Consider the following 15,297-nt stretch of genomic DNA (forward strand, 5'->3'; position numbering starts at 1 on the left):
TTGAAACGGACGTGCGTCTGATGTCAGCGTCTTTGACAAGAATGAATGAACAGACGCATATTGTTGCCACTATTGAACAGTGCGCATTGCTTGACTATTTTCTTTTCGTTACAGTGGACATTTCAAGCTTTATATACACATATTTCTCATTTTTGTGAGACAAGTAGCCTGCTGAGTTTCGGAGCAACTATTGACTACCATAGTATTTTTTTTCCTATTTTAAATGTTCCTTTTTTAAATTGAGACTTGTAACATTATTATCATGATCATTGTGTCATTTTTATGATGTAAATTGAGGGAGCAAAAGCAGTATCGGCTCCAAATATGGGCTCAAGAAAATCGGCAGCCCGTGTCGCTCATTGGCTGAGGCTGATTCTTTATCGGCATCGGCACTAAAAAATCTGTATCGGTCGAACCCTATCAATTACCATTGCAATTATCTCACAAATATTTGCTTACTAATTGCTTTACATACAGCACAATGAAGCTAGCCTGGCTCCGCCCTCCTTCAGTGTTCCGTCTGGGACTGCGGTATAGTCTTAGGTTTTCTCCGAACAAATTTTTACCGGTCCAATCAGCGAACAGAGGGCATGGCTGAGAACGATGATGTTGATGTCATGTGTTAGTTTGAGTTGTAGTTCAGTAATGGCGGCGTAGAAAGATGCGAGTGAAGCCATTCGGTCCGTTGTGGCACCGCCGCCGAATATCCAGAAGTTAAAGCCTGAGCAAGAACAATCTGGGCTGTGTTCTGTTGGTGGCCACGATGTTGTGTCCCGGGAAAAGTGTGATTTTTCCAGCTCGCTCTGTTAGTGGTGAAGGAGTTGCTGAAGCCCCGGTAATTGTTTCTCGTCCGTGCGGTCGGAAGGTATTGTCATCATTTCCAGGGGCTAGTCAGTGATTTTATTGCCGTCCGTCTCCCACCACCCGCGTTAAAATCCCGGCCGAATGACCTCCTGCTTTAGACAAACACAAGGTCATGTGGTCATTTAACTGCTGTCCGAATCCACATCTCAAGAGTTTTCAGGAATATATCACTTCAGAATTCACTGTTCATATCCTTTTTGACCCCTGCAGAGCACCATACGGCCTCGCTTCGCTGTCATTTGGATGCTTTTCTAGACTTTTCTAGACCGCTCAAAAAATAAACAGAAGAAAAGCACGTAAACATTTGAATTGGGCCGTTATTTACAGCAGAATTTATTCTTATCATACCAAGCATGTGAGATTTTATTTACAGCACAATCATGTTAAGGACCACATGAGCAGCCGTTCCCGATCACTAAACTCTTCACTGTGAGTAAATCACAATCCGAATGCACTAGGTTTAATCACTGAAGTGCTGCACAGCTATTTTTACAGACTTCCATGTGAGAAACAGAGGCGAACGGCGCACGACATACGTCACGACCAAACGTTAGCGAATGGTTAAGGCAGATCCAGAGTGGCTCTGTGGAAGTTTAAAACTATTGGATCTAACCAGAGTTCCCGCCTTCAAGGAAGTGAACGCTGGTCAATGGAGAGCGGCCAGACTCTCTGAACAAATGAAATGTATGAGAGTCTGGTAGGACCAGGTACAAGGAAGCTTGATCTCAAATTTAATTTAAAAAGACGAGTACACAGTAATAAAATAAGAACAAATAAACAAATTACAAACAATAGCACAAATAAACACAATAGAATAAAGATACAAATGAAATAGACTGCTTTATTTTTTCAGGTAAGTCTAACAGTATTCAGGTAAGAAACTGAATATAAAAAAAAGTAATCACATTTTAAATAACATTAGATAATCTTTATTGTAAAAAATTAAATACAGATTACCGAACACTGTTCCTGCTGCTACACATTCTTCCTGAACTGGTTACGACTGTGTTTACGTTTATACTGACCAAGGTGGGCATTGAGACATTTTTGCGTATAGTAGTATAATTATAATGTGCAATCCCGTGCGAAATTCAGACCAGTCACACCAACACTAACACGCTGTCATGAGGAAAAATCCAGCAGAACACATGTTCGCCATGTTCAGAGGGTTAACCGGACTGAGTGAGAGGAGGCGCGTGCGGGTCAACTCGCTGTCGGAGGAGAGGAGAGCGCAGCTGGTATAGATACTGTAGAAAATGAGTATCGGATCGTTTCAGATATTTCAGTATCGATACATATCGAAATATCGATATTTTTGACAACACTAATTGAAAATTAATTTTGACTTTATCTTTTTTGTAAACATTTTGACAATTAACTTTAAAAGTTAAACTGCAATTGAAGTAATATATTTTCTGTATAATGAATGTCTTACAGGATTGTCATCTGTATTGTTTTACAATGTGGTTTACATTTCAATGCTATTTATACATTCATTTCTTTATTTTACATAATTGTTTTATCTGTTTTCTTCAGCATAGTGGACAGAAACCGAAGCATCTCTGGAGGGGCCGCCTCAGTCTTCTGTCTGAACAACACAACCGTTACTGCGTCCCTGAACACACATGATCAACCAGTGGATGATGAACTACAGAGAGTCAAAGACCAGCACAAAACCAGCATGAAGAACAAGTATGAGAGATTATTTGAGGGACTGAAACGCAGAGAGAATGAAGCCCTCCTGAACAGGATCTACACACAGCTCTACATCATAGAGGGAGAGAGAGAAGGAGTGAATGAAGAACATGAGGTTTTACAGATGGAGAAAACAGCCAGAACACAACACTCACAAGACACTCTAATCTACTGCAATGACATCTTTACAGCCTCACCTGAACCAGGACGTGAGGAGAAAGAGCAGATCAAGACTGTTCTTACTAAAGGCATCGCTGGAATCGGAAAAACCGTCTCTGTGCAGAAGTTCATTCTGGACTGGGCCGAGGGAAGAGCCAATCAGGATGTAGATTTCATGTTTGTGCTTCCATTTCGAGAGCTGAACTTGATCCGAGATCATCAGTACAGTCTTCACAGACTTCTGCTGGACTTTCATCCTGAACTTCAAGATCTGGACTCAAGGATTTATGAGCAGTGTAAAGTTGTGTTCATCTTTGATGGTCTGGATGAAAGCAGAATCACACTGAGGTTTTCAGACGCTCAGGAAGTTTCTGGTGTGACTGAGACTTCATCAGTGGATGTGTTGATGTCAAAGCTCATGAAAGGAGAGATGCTTCCCTCGGCTCTCATCTGGATCACCTCCAGACCAGCAGCAGCCAATCAGATCCCCTCCAAATACATCAACCGTCTGACAGAGATTCAGGGATTCAATGAGCCTCAGAAGGAGGAATATTTCAGGAAGAGAATCAGTGACGAGCATCAAGCCAGCAGAATCATCTCACACATCAGAAGAGCAAGAAGCCTCCACATCATGTGCCACATACCCGTCTTCTGCTGGATCTCATCCACTGTGCTTCAGAAGCTCCTGGAAGAAGATCTGAGTGCAGAAATCCCTCAAACTCTGACTGAAATGTACATCCACTTCCTGCTGATTCAGATCAACATGAGGAATCAGAAGTATGAAGAGAGAGATTCAGAGAAACTCCTGCTGTCCAACAGAGAAGTGATTGTGAAACTTGCTGAAGTGGCTTTCAAACAGCTGATGGAGGGCAATGTGATGTTCTATGAGGAGGACCTGAGAGAGAGCGGCATAGACGTCACTGACGCCGCAGTGCATTCTGGGATCTGCACTGAGATCTTTAAGATGGAATATGTGATTCATCAGAGGAAAGTCTACAGCTTCATTCATCTGAGCATTCAGGAGTTTCTCGCTGCTTTCTATGTGTTTTACTGCTATTTAACAAAGAACAAGGAACCACTGCAGCTTCTGGATGCAGAATATGAACATGAAAATGACTCTCTGTATAATCTACTAAGATCAGCAGTAGATAAAGCCCTCTGGGAGAGTGAGAATGGACGGCTGGATCTGTTCCTGCGGTTCCTGCTGGGCGTCTCTCTGGAGTCCAATCAGAGACTCTTACAGGATCTACTGACACAGACAGAGAACAGCTCAGAGACCATCAGGAGAATCACACAGTACATTCAACAGGAGATCAAAGATAAGGATGATCAGTTTAGTGATGAGGAACATCTCTCATCTGATAAATCCATCAATCTGTTCCTCTGTCTGCTGGAAGTGAAAGATCAGACTCTGTCCAGAGAGATTCAGGAGTTTGTGAAATCAGACAAACACTCAGAGGAGGAACTCTCTCCTGGTCACTGCTCAACAATCGCCTACATGCTTCAGATCTCAGAGGAGCCGCTGGATGAGCTGAACCCCAGGAAATACAACATATTTGATCGGGGCAGAAGAAGACTGATACCAGCTGTGATCAACTGCAGAAAAGCTCTGTGAGTGTTAATTATTCACTAATGAAGAGTCATGATTAATAATGAATCTAACATCTTTAAAGGGGTCATGACATGGATTTTATTTTAATGTTCCTCAATGTTCACTTATACTAGGTGTGCCAAACTCAGTTCCCTGGAGGGCCACAGTCCTGCAGAGTTTAGCTTCAGCCCTAATTAAACAAACCTGATGCAGCTAATCAGGAGCTGAGTTTGGCACCACTGACTTGTGCTGTTAATAATCCACAAATACACATGAATGATTTTCCAACCTCATTCTGACCCTCTGTCTAAAATTATCCGTTTTCAAAGGGCGGCTCTTGTCAATAAACGACAGCATTATTATAATCGGCTAATGTCACTGCATAAGACAAAATATCAAAGCCTCCAACACTCATATAAAACATTTACAGACAAAGTATTATTAAACTGCTCACGCCTTTATGAACATACTTTAGCTTTAAGATCGAGCTGCTGTTAGATCCAATATTGTTGGCTTTGCTTTATCGTTGCACAAGTTTCTCTGCAAACTCTCCCTCACACTGTGTCTCATTTACAAAACAATCTGCAGTCAAATGCTCCAGACAAACACATAAAAACTCTGAGGTGATCCAGGACGCCATTAAAAATAATCCATCCACTACAGAGACACAAACGAGCTGTTTAAACAGGACGTGTAAAAGTGACTGATCGCCAGTGGGCGGGGCCTATGGTGCAATGATGTAAAACTATTGGTTGATGTCTTGCTCTAGAGGCGGTCATATGCAAAAACATTTTTCTTGCAGATGTTTCAATGGTACAGAGACCTCTTATATGTTAAAAGATTTAGAAAAACTTAAAATTATTCCTATGTAAGAGAAAAGATTTACTCCTACTATGAACTAGATAATAAACAACTACCTCTGAAAACACTGCAGTAAAATAAACATGAATCTAAATTAAGCATATCTGTAGTCTGTAGTAGATTCACTGCAGTTCAGTCGAATGAGCTTCTCAAAATTTTACTTTAGGTCACAGCAAAATGAACTAGACTACATTTGTTATCATGGTAATTGTGACAGTTTTCATATTGCCTTGAACTGTAGTTGTTGTCATGGTAATTGTTAGAATCTAACTTTTAGGTAGACTATCAATATTCTCAATCATCAGTCGATGTCCTCCCCTGTGATGTGTGGCAGCAGCTGCAGCGCAAGATATCTTGGGAGAATGCTCAAGGAACCACAGACACAGTGCAGTACTATAACATTCTCAAATTTATTAAGGAAGAAAGGTCGTATTTAAAGGTGTAAGTGAAACATGTATGTGCGCAAAATGTGTGTATGTGTATCTTAATGTTTTGTCTGGGATGTCTGGGTGTGTGCGAATGTGTCCAAGGACTACTGAATGTTTTGTCTGATTGTGCACACGTATAATGGCAGAGAAGTCAGTGTTATACAAGGAAAGTTAGAAAGTGAAGCCCAAGAAATAAGAAAATATTAACAATGTCACTTTAAATAATTTATGATTTAGTGCTTCACTTTTAGGAAAATAGCTAAGGCTGTTTTTTTAAGGGATAGTACCTTTCAAATAAGAGCAAGCAAATGCATATTGGTTATCTGGGAGCCGGGCTGAATGAATAATCACTGTTATTGCACTCCCGACACTAAGTATCGGACCCTCAGTCACTCTCCAGATACCAAATACAAAAGAATATGATTATTGATATGATTATTTTCAGTTCAGTTTAATATTGCGATCTATAGACCATTCCAATACTCGTCTTAATCATCCCTTGCAAAATTTTCAAAATACATGGCCCCAGACATATCATCAGTAAAATAATCAGTATAGCAGGAAACAACATATTCAAATACGTCGCCCAACTAGAGAACCAGTTTCTCATCTCTTTACCCCAGTTATATGCAATGGGCGGATCAACAATTATGGTTTTCATGTGGTTTACCCAATCGTGAATATTGTTGTAGCGATCTGGAATTGAGAAGCAGCATGATAGATTCAGCATTTTACACACTTCCCCTGCTTTGGCTGTTAGAAGGTCTAAAGTCAGTCTGTTCTGAATTACAGCACTTCTTATTGCTCTCATTTCGTCATTTATCAGAGTGATTGAATCAGCAGTGTCATTCTTCATTTGTTCTATCATCCAGGCCAGTGCATTTACATTTTGGAGTGCAGCTACCACTCCCCCGAAGGGGAACATTCCCCAGCCTGCACTTGCCTGTTGCGATGTCCATGGATCTGCCAGTATGTATCCCCTGTAAGTAGGCACAGCTCTCTTTTGTCTGGATAAAGAGTTGGAACTAGGCAGTTCCACAAGATGAATCCCTGGAGCTACTATTCCTGGATAGCAACATCCACTCCAAGAGAAGTCCTTTGGGAAGGTGGTAACTCCTTTACCACCGCACACCCAGTACAACAATGTTTTGTGTGTTGTATAAAGTTCACTAAACGGGCAGTACCCAGAGACGATCATCTCTCTAATTGAACATTTCAGTCCATTTCTAGTTTGCGTTACATCAATCATTGTTTTACAGACTGAATTTCCCATTTTGTGCTTGCCACTCTGACTACACACACAGGTGTCCCCCATTTCCCATTGTAGCATGACTTCATCTAAGTCAGTTTGCTTTTTTGTAGGGATGCACCGAATATTCGGCCACCGAAAATTTTCGGCCGAAAATGCCCCAAAAGAGCATTTTCGGTTTTCGGCCGAAAGACTTTTATCACCGAAACAACATGGCCGAAATGTTGTGATGACGCAAACAGAAACCGCGACCTGCACGTGCTTGTCTGAAGCAACATGTCTGCGGTGTGGACGTGTTTCAGTATATCTGAGAAACACCCACGTCTACTCCACGCACAGGCACTGACAGCGAGAGCTCATGTTGAGAAGAGCTCATGATGAGAAGAGGACCAGACTTCACTGTGAAACCGAACGCAATCTTTAACAGTGGGCATGTTTTAAGCGCGGAACACACTTCAATCTGGCGGCAGCGCGCGCGCGTGAACGCGATCATCTGATTCAAGATTCAAGATTCAAGATTCAAGATTCAAGAGTTTTATTTGTCACATACACAGTTATATACACAATATACAACTGGCAGTGAAATGTAAACAGGTCCGCTCCATGGACAGTGCAAATAACAGTTACAAGAACACAAGGGAAATTAAAATAGAAATAGAATAAAATTAGAATAAAAGTATTAACATAAGTAGAGTTATAAATAAATCAAGTAAGATAAAAATAGGAAATAAGATAAAAATAAAAAAATAAAATTAAAATATAAAATATAAAGTAAGTGGATATGATAAGTGAGATAAACTGTAGACTTAAAAATAAGTGGTTAACATAATATATATATATATATTTATATATAGAGAAGTATAATGTGCAAGCAATAGGTATAATTGCAAATCGGAGTATAATGTGCAAACAGGAGTATGATGTGCAAACAGGTTTATTACAGGTTGTTACACAGTAACAATAGGAACGTAAAGTGCAGTGCAATGGCAGTATGTGAATGTTAATGTATAAACTGGATGTTTATGCGTGTGCGGGGTGAAGTGAAGTCACGTGACTGAGTTCAGGAGTCTGATGGCCTGGGGGAAGAAACTCCTCCTGAGTCTTTCAGTCTTTGCCATCAGGCTACGGAAGCGCTTACCAGATGGCAGCAGGGTGAAGTGAGAGTTTGCAGGGTGATTTATGTCTCTGATGATTTTGGTAGCTCTACCTCTGCAGCGTTTGGTGTAGATGTCCTGCAGAGGCGGGAGAGCTGAGCCTGAGATGCGCTCGGATAAGCGCACCACTCTTTGCAGGGCTTTGCAGTCGTGACTGGTGCTGTTCCCGTACCACGCTGTGATGCACTGAGTCAGGACACTTTCTATCGCCCCTCGATAGAAAGTTTTCAGGATGGCTGGTGAAACCCTGAATTTCCTCAGCTGGCGCAGGTGGTACAGTCTTTGCCTGGCTTTTTTCACCTGTGTCTGGATGTGTGTAGTCCAGGTCAGATCCTCGGAGATGTTCACACCCAGGTATTTGAAGCTGCTCACTCTCTCTACCGGTGTCCCGCTGATCATGAGAGGGGAGTATGACCGATGCTGTCTCTTCCTGAAGTCCACAATCAGTTCTTTGGTCTTGTTAACATTCAGAGAGAGACAGTTGTCCTGGCACCATGATGTCAGTTGCTCCACTTCGTCCAAGTATGCCGTCTCATTGTTGTTGGAGATGAGACCCAGGACAACAGTATCATCAGCAAACTTGATGATCGAGGTGGAGCTGTGTGTGGACAAACAGTCATGGGTATAGAGAGAGTAGAGCAGGGGACTCAGCACACAGCCCTGTGGAGCTCCAACACTCAGGGTGATGGAGGTGGAGGTGAACTGGCCTACTCTCACCGCCTGGGGTCTGCCAGTGAGGAAATCTTCAATCCAGAGGCAGAGAGAAGAATTCAGGCCTAGATCCAGGAGTTTGTGTGTTAGCTTAATGGGAACTATGGTGTTAAAGGCTGAGCTATAGTCAATAAATAGCAGCCTGACATAGTTCCCACTTTTGCTGTCGATGTGAGTGAGGCAGGAGTGAAGGACGTGAGAAATGGCATCTTCAGTCGATCTATTGGGACGATAGGCAAACTGAAGAGGGTCCAAAGTGTCAGGAATGGAGGAGCAAATGTTGTTTTTAATGAGTCTCTCAAAGACCTTCATGACTAAAGATGTGAGAGCCACTGGACGATAGTCATTTAGGCAAGAGGGTTTACTGATCTTAGGTACAGGGATGATGGAGGATCGTTTGAAGGAGGTGGGGACAACAGATGTAGCAAGGGACTCGTTAAATATGGATGTAAAGAGCCCTGCGAGCTGATCAGCACAGGACCGCAGAACACGACCTGAAATACCATCCGGCCCAGCAGCTTTCCTGACATCCACACGTTTGAGTGCCCTCCGAACCTCGTCCTCCGAGACAGAGATCACGTGACCGTTGCTGCTCTGAGGGACTCTCTCTGACGCGTCACTCGCCGGAGTCGCGCTGCCGCGATTACCATCAAAGCGAGCGTAGAAAGAGTTTAACTCGTTCACCAGCAACGGATCAGCTCTCACCTCTGCAGAGGATTTAGTTCCAAAAGCACAGATGGTCCTCAGTCCCTGCCACATCCGCCGGGAGTCGTTGAGTTGGAAATGAGATTCCACTCTGTCTTTATAGCGGAGTTTTGCGGCTTTAACGGCGCGCCGGAGGGCGTAACATGAAGCTTTGTACTCCCTCATATCCCCCGTTAGGAGACCGGCATTGTAAGCGGTAGTGCGCGAGTTTACTGCAGTGCGAATTGAACTGTCCACCCACGGTTTCTGATTAGGGAAGGACGTTATAGTTATTGTTTGTGTGGCTTGCTCTGTCAGTGTGTTAATAAAGCAGAGCGCCACTTCTGTGAACTCGCTGACGTCTTCAGAACTCGCGCGGAACATGTCCCAGTCGACGTCATCAAGAGCTGCCTGTAGCGTGATCTCTGAATGGGATGACCAGCGTTTGACTTCCCTCCTCACCGGGGGCTCTTGAACGAGCCTTTGTTTATATTCCGGTGTGAGGAAAATGGCGGCATGGTCCGATTTGCCAAAAGCTGGCTGTGACCGAGCTTTGTAGGCGTTCTTAAACGGAGAGTAGCAATGATCCAGTGTGTTTGCTCCTCGTGTGGGACAGGAGACATGCTGGTGAAAGTTTGGCAATACTTTCTTTAGGTTTGCTTTGTTAAAATCACCCGCGACGATGAAAGCAGCGTCGGGGTGTTTGTTTATGAAGCCGCTGGTCACATCATGGAGGGCAGATAAAGCCAGCCCCGTGTCTGCCTGTGGTGGAATATAAACGGCAGTAGCGATGACCGAGGAAAACTCCCTCGGCAGGTAGAAAGGCCGGCAAATGATAGTTAAATGTTCCAAGTGAGGCGAGCAGGATCGCGAAAGAATGGAGATGTTCCTAGGATCGCACCATTTCTTGTTTATCATGAAACACACTCCACCGCCTTTAGATTTCCCGGCCTCGGCTGTTCTGTCCATCCGAAAAACAGAGAAGTTCTCGGACGGCGTCACGGCTGTATCCGGGACCGCTGGCGTGAGCAATGTTTCGGACAGACAATAGATGTTGCAGTCTCTCATGTCCCGTTGAAAACTTATCCTGGCTCTAAGATCGTCCATCTTATTCTCCAAGGATTGGACATTTGCGAGCAAAATGCTCGGGAGAGGAGGACTGAATGCTCTTTTTCTCAGTCTGTTGCGGATCCCAGCGCGTTTCACGCGGTGTTTTTTGAATCTTCGCCGTCGACTCAAGTGGCCATTGTTCAACTCGGCGTCCCGGCGAATCTCAGATGGAAGATTGGAGAAAGTGTCCTGAAACAGGTCAGTGTAGCGGTAACCAAATTCCAGAAGTGTTTTGCTGTCGTAACAGATCAAAGCAGATGATCCGTTGGAAAAAATAGAGAGTAAAAGAGAGTAGAATAATAAATAAAAGCAAAGTCTTAGCGGAGCGACCTGAACGGCGACCGAACACGGCGGCGCCATCTCAAATCTGTGAGCGCGATCGATCGTCTCTTCCTTAAGAATAAACAAGAATGAACATCTAAGGTGTGTTGAGGATACATTACAACTTACTGTCACGTATCATATGTGGTGTAATCGCTCAGTCAGTGTTTCAACGGCAGAAAGACCCTCAATAACTGCTGTAAACTAAACAGTCATGTATCATCATTTACCTCAGGCACCTCAGTGTCCACCGCTGTTAGTTCACTAGAAAAATCAACTCTTTCACTAAATATATGACCTATATTAGCCGTTATATTCATTATATTCTCATTAACCTGTTAATGATGTCTTGATTATTTCATGTATGTTTAAATAAAATGACAGACACTGTGTATAAATGATTATATTTCAACAACGAATTGGATAAAAAACTATTTTATAATTAGATTTAGAAGTTATTGCAAAAACTGCCTTATGTGAAGTGTACATGTTTGTGTACGATGTTATTTGAGTGTTGATTATTAGACCTAAAAATACATAGCAACTGAATTTAGGCAAATAGTTTGGGCTCTGTTTTTAACCTTTAATATTAATGTGCAAGTAAGGGCTCCCTATATAGTTTAGAGCAATATATTCAATAAACTTTTAGTTATAATTTAATTCATTTAAGGACAGACTTTTTTTTTTCAGTAAACCAATAAAAATAAATAAAAAGCCATTTTGTAAAACTGCTGTACCGAACCGTCAGTTTTGTGTACCGTTACACCCCTATTCTACAGTTAACATATGGGCTATGGCAGTCTTTGCTTTGATACACTATTATGTTGAAGGCCTACAGAGAAAATAGTTTTATCTTTAAGCAGTTGCACTTGTTCTGAAAGCACTTTCTTGTAGTAGTCCTACAGAGAAAATTTTTAAATGCACTAGACCTAAATGCACTTTGTTTTTATGAGAGAACATTTAATTTAAAAACCTTTCTGTAGGCCTGTACATTATTATTTAATGTACAAATGAGTGGGGTCAAGTTAAACATTTTAGTTTGAATTTTATTTTATACTGTGCATTGTTGCAATGTGCTAAATAAATATTGGCATAACTTGTAATTGATTTATTCTTTGAAACGTTAATATTAATGTATGCAATTGCAATGCCTTGATTTTAGTAAAGTTAGTACACAGTCATAGCCATAAATGCTATGGTACTAATATTTGGCATAATTTATTTCGGTGTTTCGGTTTTCGGCCTTGGTTTCCTCTTTTTCGGTTTTCGGTTTCGGCCAAGAATTTTCATTTCGGTGCATCCCTACTTTTTTGGAAGGTCACATTCAGTTGAGGTGTTCACCACGAATCCCTTGATTTGTTGTCATGATAATTGTGGGAGTTTTCATATTGCTTTGAACTGTAGTTGTTGTCATGGTAATTGTAGCGGTTTTCATATTGCTTTGAACTGTAGTTGTTGTCATGGAAATTGTGGCGGTTTTCATATTGCTTTGAACTGTAGTTGTTGTCATGGTAATTGTGACGGTTTTCATATTGCTTTGAACTGTAGTTGTTGTCATGGTAATTGTGACAGTTTTCATATTGCTTTGAACTGTAATTGTTGTCATGGTAATTGTGACAGTTTTCTTTTTTTTATTGACAAAAAACAGCAAAATACAAAATTCGTAGGGGAAAGAGAGTACACATACATTTGATTACAATGTAGTCAAAATACAAAAGTTAATAACTAAACAGAAAACAACAACAGAACAAAAAAACAAACAAAAAAACAGAAAAAGAAGAAGAAAGGGGCTATTTATAAACGCAAGTCTTTTCTTTTCTTTTTCCCCCTTCTTTTCCTTTTTTTTCTCTCTTTTTGACTTTATACACACAATTCTGACTTTATACACACAATTCTGACTTTATATACGCAATTCTGACTTTATACACACAATTCTGACTTTATAATGCACAATTCAATTCTGACTTTATACACACAATTCTGACTTTATATCGCACAATTCAATTCTGACTTTATACACACAATTCTGACTTTATATCACACAATTCAATTCTGACTTAATATCTCACAATTCAATTCTGACTTTATATCTCACAAGTCTGACTTTATACACACAATTGTTTTTTCTCCCCTTCAACAGACAGACTAAAATAGTGCAGTAATAAACAATCTAGTAATTCCATAAGTCCAGAAGTGAAATAAAAATGTGTAAATGTGTGGGTGGGTGTGAGTGTGTGTGTGTGTGTGTGTGTGTGTGTGTGTGTGTGTGTGTGTGTGTGTGCATAAGCAAATTAACTATTAATTATTTATTACCATCCTCATTGCCATCACCACCACCACTTCCATCATACTGCCTTCATTGTATTAGTTTAAAAAAAGAAAAAAAAATGTTTTTTTTTTCCTTTAGCAGCAGCTATCCGCCAAAACCCAGAAATTAAAGGTGTTGAAACACCACAACAAACACATAAAATCTCACTTTATGCAGATGATATTCTACTATTTATACAAGAACCTCTAGCATCTACTCAAGAAATAATTAAAACAATCAAGTCCTTTTCAAAAATCTCAGATTACGCAATAAATTGGAACAAATCATCCATCCTCCCTTTACATAAAACTAAATGGGATGTGGCACCCTACCAATCACCTATACCTATATGTCATGATCACATCACTTACTTAGGCATTAAGATTTCCTCCAGACTGTCAGAGTTGGTAACACTCAACTTCACACCACTGCTAAAAAAAATAGAAGATGACTTGCTTCGATTGCTCAACCTTCCAATCTCCATAATTGGCAGGATAGCAGCAATAAAGATGACAATTTTACCAAAAATCAATTACCTCTTCTCAATGATTCCAACCCACCCCACACTCGCCTGGTTTAAATCACCAGACTCGATTATCACTCACTTCTACTGGAAAAATAAAACACCAAGGACAAAACTGACTACACTACAAAAAAAACAAGGTTCGCGTTTCATATTGCTTTGAACTGTAGTTGTTGTCACGGTAATTGTGGCGGTTTTCATATTGCTGTGAACTGTAGTTGTTGTCATGGTAATTGTGACGGTTTTCATATTGCTTTGAACTGTAGTTGTTGTCACGGTAATTGTGGCAGTTTTCAAATTTCTTTGAACTGTAGTTGTTGTCACTGTAATTGTGACAGTTTTCATATTACTTTGAACTGTAGTTGTCATGGTTATTGTGACAGTTTTCATATTGCTTTGAACTGTAGTTGTTGTCACGGTAATTGTGGCAGTTTTCAAATTTCTTTGAACTGTAGTTGTTGTCATGGTAATTGTGACAGTTTTCATATTGCTTTGAACTGTAGTTGTTGTCATGGTAATTGTGGCAGTTTTCATATAGCTTTGAACTGTAGTTGTTGTCATGGTAATTGTGGCAGTTTTCATATCGCTTTGAACTGTAGTTGTTGTCATGGTAATTGTGGCAGTTTCCATATTGCTTGAAACTGTAGTTGTTGTCATGGTAATTGTGACAGTTTCCAGATATGACTGTGTGCTCAATATGCCTTTGACCTTAATTTATATTTGGATTACATTGTTAACTATATTATAAATAATCTACAAACAAAATGTATGCATTTCTTTTTTCCTCACATTCTTTCTTGTAGTTCCCTCTCTCATACCTGACTCAATCACAGCATTATTCATGATCATTCACGCCTCCACACACATGGCTTTTGTAAACAAAAAGTGTCTTATAATATTTAGATCAATGTATTGTTTTATGTGAATGAGTATTCAGGATGATGTTTACATTATTTAGAAGCAAAAACTATAGGCAACAAGAACCAGTTCTCAAAAGTCTTGTGGAAACATATTTAATGTTGTTTGTGACCTTATATCAGTGACCATGCATACGTTATTTTCTCCAAAATACAAACATGTACATACATGCTGCTCACATGTTATTGTAGCCCAGTTTGTGCTGAATTCAGTGTTATCAGACTTTAGCCATTAATGGTATTAAGCAACTGAAAAAAAGCACAAATGACAGGGCATGTCAGAACTTCTCCAGATACCCAAAACCCCTCAGACTTCAGAGGGTTAATCTGTATACATTTCAAAACATATTTGTCTTTTTCTACAATTTGTCCCTCCATCCAACCTAAGACCAGCGTCCAGCAATAACATATTTTTGAAGACACTATTCCAAATGGATAAACACAAAAAGATATTTTAGGGCAATGTGAATCCCTCTACAATAGTTCTTAATAGATCCCAGGAAATATGGAAATAATGTGCATTTTTGTCTGACACCATCTTATTGGGCTTTTATAACATTTAACACTGACACTGTAAAGGGATTTACGCATTTCAGATGATTCAGTGTAGAGCATTCAATGTGATTTATGTTTTCAAATTGTGGATTATATTCTGTTGACCACCGGAACTTGACATTACCTGCCAACTCGGCAAATACGGGTATATATATATGGTTTGAAAT

General features: G+C 40.5%; 1 protein-coding gene across 3 annotated transcripts in view; it reads left to right on the forward strand.

The window, feature by feature from the left end:
- The window catches only part of LOC307123847 (protein NLRC3-like), a gene marked incomplete at its 3' end in the record, with an annotated part of 41,851 nt that overhangs the window by 7,732 nt on the left and 18,822 nt on the right, over positions 1–15,297 (forward strand). For 2 of the 3 annotated variants that reach the window (XM_079812591.1, XM_079812592.1), the window contains one exon: positions 2,401–4,329. In XM_079812591.1, the coding sequence (XP_079668717.1) occupies positions 2,401–4,329 (1,929 nt within the window). Of the gene's footprint in view, positions 1–2,400; positions 4,334–15,297 lie in introns of those variants that run through there. The other variant, XM_079812593.1, reaches the window with a different exon arrangement.

Source organism: Gobio gobio, assembly GCF_949357685.1.
Source record: "Gobio gobio genome assembly, chromosome: 3".
Lineage (NCBI taxonomy): Eukaryota > Metazoa > Chordata > Actinopteri > Cypriniformes > Gobionidae > Gobio > Gobio gobio.